The sequence below is a fragment of the Terrapene carolina genome, unplaced genomic scaffold, assembly GCF_002925995.2.
Source record: "Terrapene carolina triunguis isolate 2854851 unplaced genomic scaffold, T_m_triunguis-2.0 Scaffold5354, whole genome shotgun sequence".
NCBI lineage: Eukaryota > Metazoa > Chordata > Testudines > Emydidae > Terrapene > Terrapene triunguis.
The window spans coordinates 1-2,477 of NW_020669705.1; the positions used below are offsets into that span (position 1 = coordinate 1).

At 59.9% G+C, this 2,477-nt stretch overlaps 1 protein-coding gene across 1 annotated transcript; it reads right to left on the reverse strand.

The window, feature by feature from the left end:
- Positions 1-1,532: 1,532 nt before the first annotated feature.
- LOC113408275 (zinc finger protein 572-like) lies at positions 1,533-2,315 on the reverse strand (the record flags this gene model as incomplete). Its single annotated transcript, XM_029913887.1, has 1 exon — positions 1,533-2,315. A coding segment is annotated over one exon (783 nt), but the record flags the coding sequence as incomplete, so codon positions are not given.
- Positions 2,316-2,477: the final 162 nt, after the last annotated feature.

Here is a 2,477-nt window from a genome sequence, read left to right on the forward strand (position 1 = left end):
CCCCTAGCCCCCCCCCCACTCGCTGCTTTTCCCCTCTCCTCTCCCTCAGCCCGGGTCGCCTGCAGAGCGGAGGCTGGGAGCAGCAGCTGCCCAACGCAGGTAGGAGGTGGCCCCAGGTGAGTAGGGGCTGGCGCAGGTCCCTGCCCGCAGTAACTGGACTTTAGGTGTCCGGTCAGTAGCTCTGACCGGACACTGTCAGGCCCCCTTTTTGACCGGACTTTCCGGTTGAAAACCAGACACCCGGCCACCCTATCGCACCAGTGCCAAACACGGAGGTAAAACACCACGACTGTTCCTACTCAAGATTCCCCTGTTTATGCATCCAAGGATTGTATTAGCCCTTTTTGGTCACAGCATTGCATCAGGAGCGCATTATCGACCACAATCCCCAAAGCCTTTTCAGAATCACTGCTTCCCGGGAATGAGTCCCCCATCTATGGCCAACAGTCTTTGTTCACAGAGGTATACATTTACATGTAGCCCTATTATAATGCACATCGTTTGCTTGCATTCAGCTTACCAAGCGATCCACCTCGCTCTGTATCAGTAACCTGTTCCCTTCATTGTTTACCACTCCCCGCAGCGTGTGTGTCATCTGCAAATATTACCAGTGATGCTTTTATGTTTTCTTCCAAGGCATTGGTAAAAATGTGACACAGCTCAGGCCGAGACTTGATCCCTGCAGGACGCCACTGGAAACAAAGCCAGTTGATGATGATGATTCCCTGTTTACAGCTACATTTGCAGACGGATCAATTACCCAGTGTTTAATCCATGTAATGTGGGCCGTGGTCATTCTAGTTTTTTTAATCAAAATGTCATGCAGTACCAACTCAGATGTCTTCCAGAGGTCTAAGTCTATTACGTCAACACTGTTACCTTCATCAATCAAATGTGTAACCTCACCAAAAATATACAACACGTTAGTTTGACAGGATCTATTTTCCATAAATCCATGTGGATGGGCATTAATTATATGACCCTCCTTTAACTCTCTGTTAATCAAGTCCCATATCAGCCACTCCATTATCTCTATTTCAGGGACTCCCTGCAACACCCATCTTCACATCCTCCCCCAGGCCAGGGGCTCTAAGCGTCCCTCATGACACCCCCATGCCAGGGGATCTGTGTGCCCCTTATTTCCCTCTCTCCCCCATGCCAGGGGCTCTGGGTTAATGGGTGTCCCCCATTACCCCCCCTGCCAGGGACTCTGTGTGCCCCCCCATCTCTCCCTCCCCCCTGCCAGGAGCTCGGTGTACCCTCCATTTCCCCTTTCTCTACACACCAGGGTCTCTGTATGCCCCCCATTAGCTCCACCCCCCATGCCACAGCTTCTCTGTCCCCCCACCTCCACCTGGGCGCTGTCCACACATTTTACCCTGGATCAAGGCTCAACAACCGCTGCGGTTGTTGCCCCTTCCCCCCCGCGTCCCCCCAGTGCTTATGTATTGGTGCTCCCCGGCCACGCGCTCCCCCCGCCGTGCACTGCTCTCGCACAGCGCCTCCTTCTCCGAACCCCCGTCTCCTCCCGGTCAGGGCGCCTCCCCCGCCTGCTCCCCCTCCAGCCGGTGTGTGCGGCGGTGCCGGCTCAGAGTGGCGCTCTGGCTGAAGATGCGGCCGCACTGGGGGCAGGCGAAGGGCTTCTCGCCGGTGTGGACGCGGCAGTGGGCGGCCAGGTGGGGGCGCTGGCTGAAGCGCTTGCCGCACTGGGGGCAGGGGTAGGGCCGCTCGCCGGTGTGGGTGCGCTGGTGCAGGATGGCGGCGGAGCTTTTGCCGAAGGCCTTGCCGCACTGCTCGCAGCGGTAGGGCCGTTCACCGGTGTGGGTGCGCTGGTGCTTGAGGAGGTTGGAGCTCTGGCTGAAGGCCTTGCCGCAGGCCGGGCAGCGGTAGGGCCGCTCACCGGTGTGGGTGCGCTGGTGGCGGATCAGGGTGGAGCTCTCCCCAAACCCTTTGCCGCACTGGGCGCACTGGAAAGGCTTGTGGCCCAGGTGGCCCCTGCGGTGTTTGAGGAGGTTGGAGGTCTGGCTGAAGCTCTGCCCGCACTCGGGGCACTGGTGGGGCCGCTGGCCCCCGTGGGTCTGCCGGTGGGTGCGCAGGTGCTGGCTCTGGGAGAAGCTCTTCCCGCACTGGGTGCAGAGGAAGGGACGCTCGCCCGTGTGGACCCGCTGGTGGGCCAGGAGGTGCTGGCTCTGGGCGAAGGCCTTGCCGCATTCAACGCACCGGTAGGGCTTCTGACCCAGGTGGGCGCGACGGTGACGCAGCAAGTTCGAGCTCAGGCTGAAGGTTTTCCCGCAGTCGGCGCAGGCGCCGGGACGCTGGGATGCCGGTGGGTCTAGGAGATCCCGCTCAGTGGGGTTTTCCCCGGCCCCACACAAGCTCTGCTGGGAGATGTCCCCTCGGGGTCGCCCGGCCCCCAGTGGGGTGGTGGAGGTAAGGTGATCTTGCTCCACGGGGTTTCCCCCTGCCCCAGGCTGGAT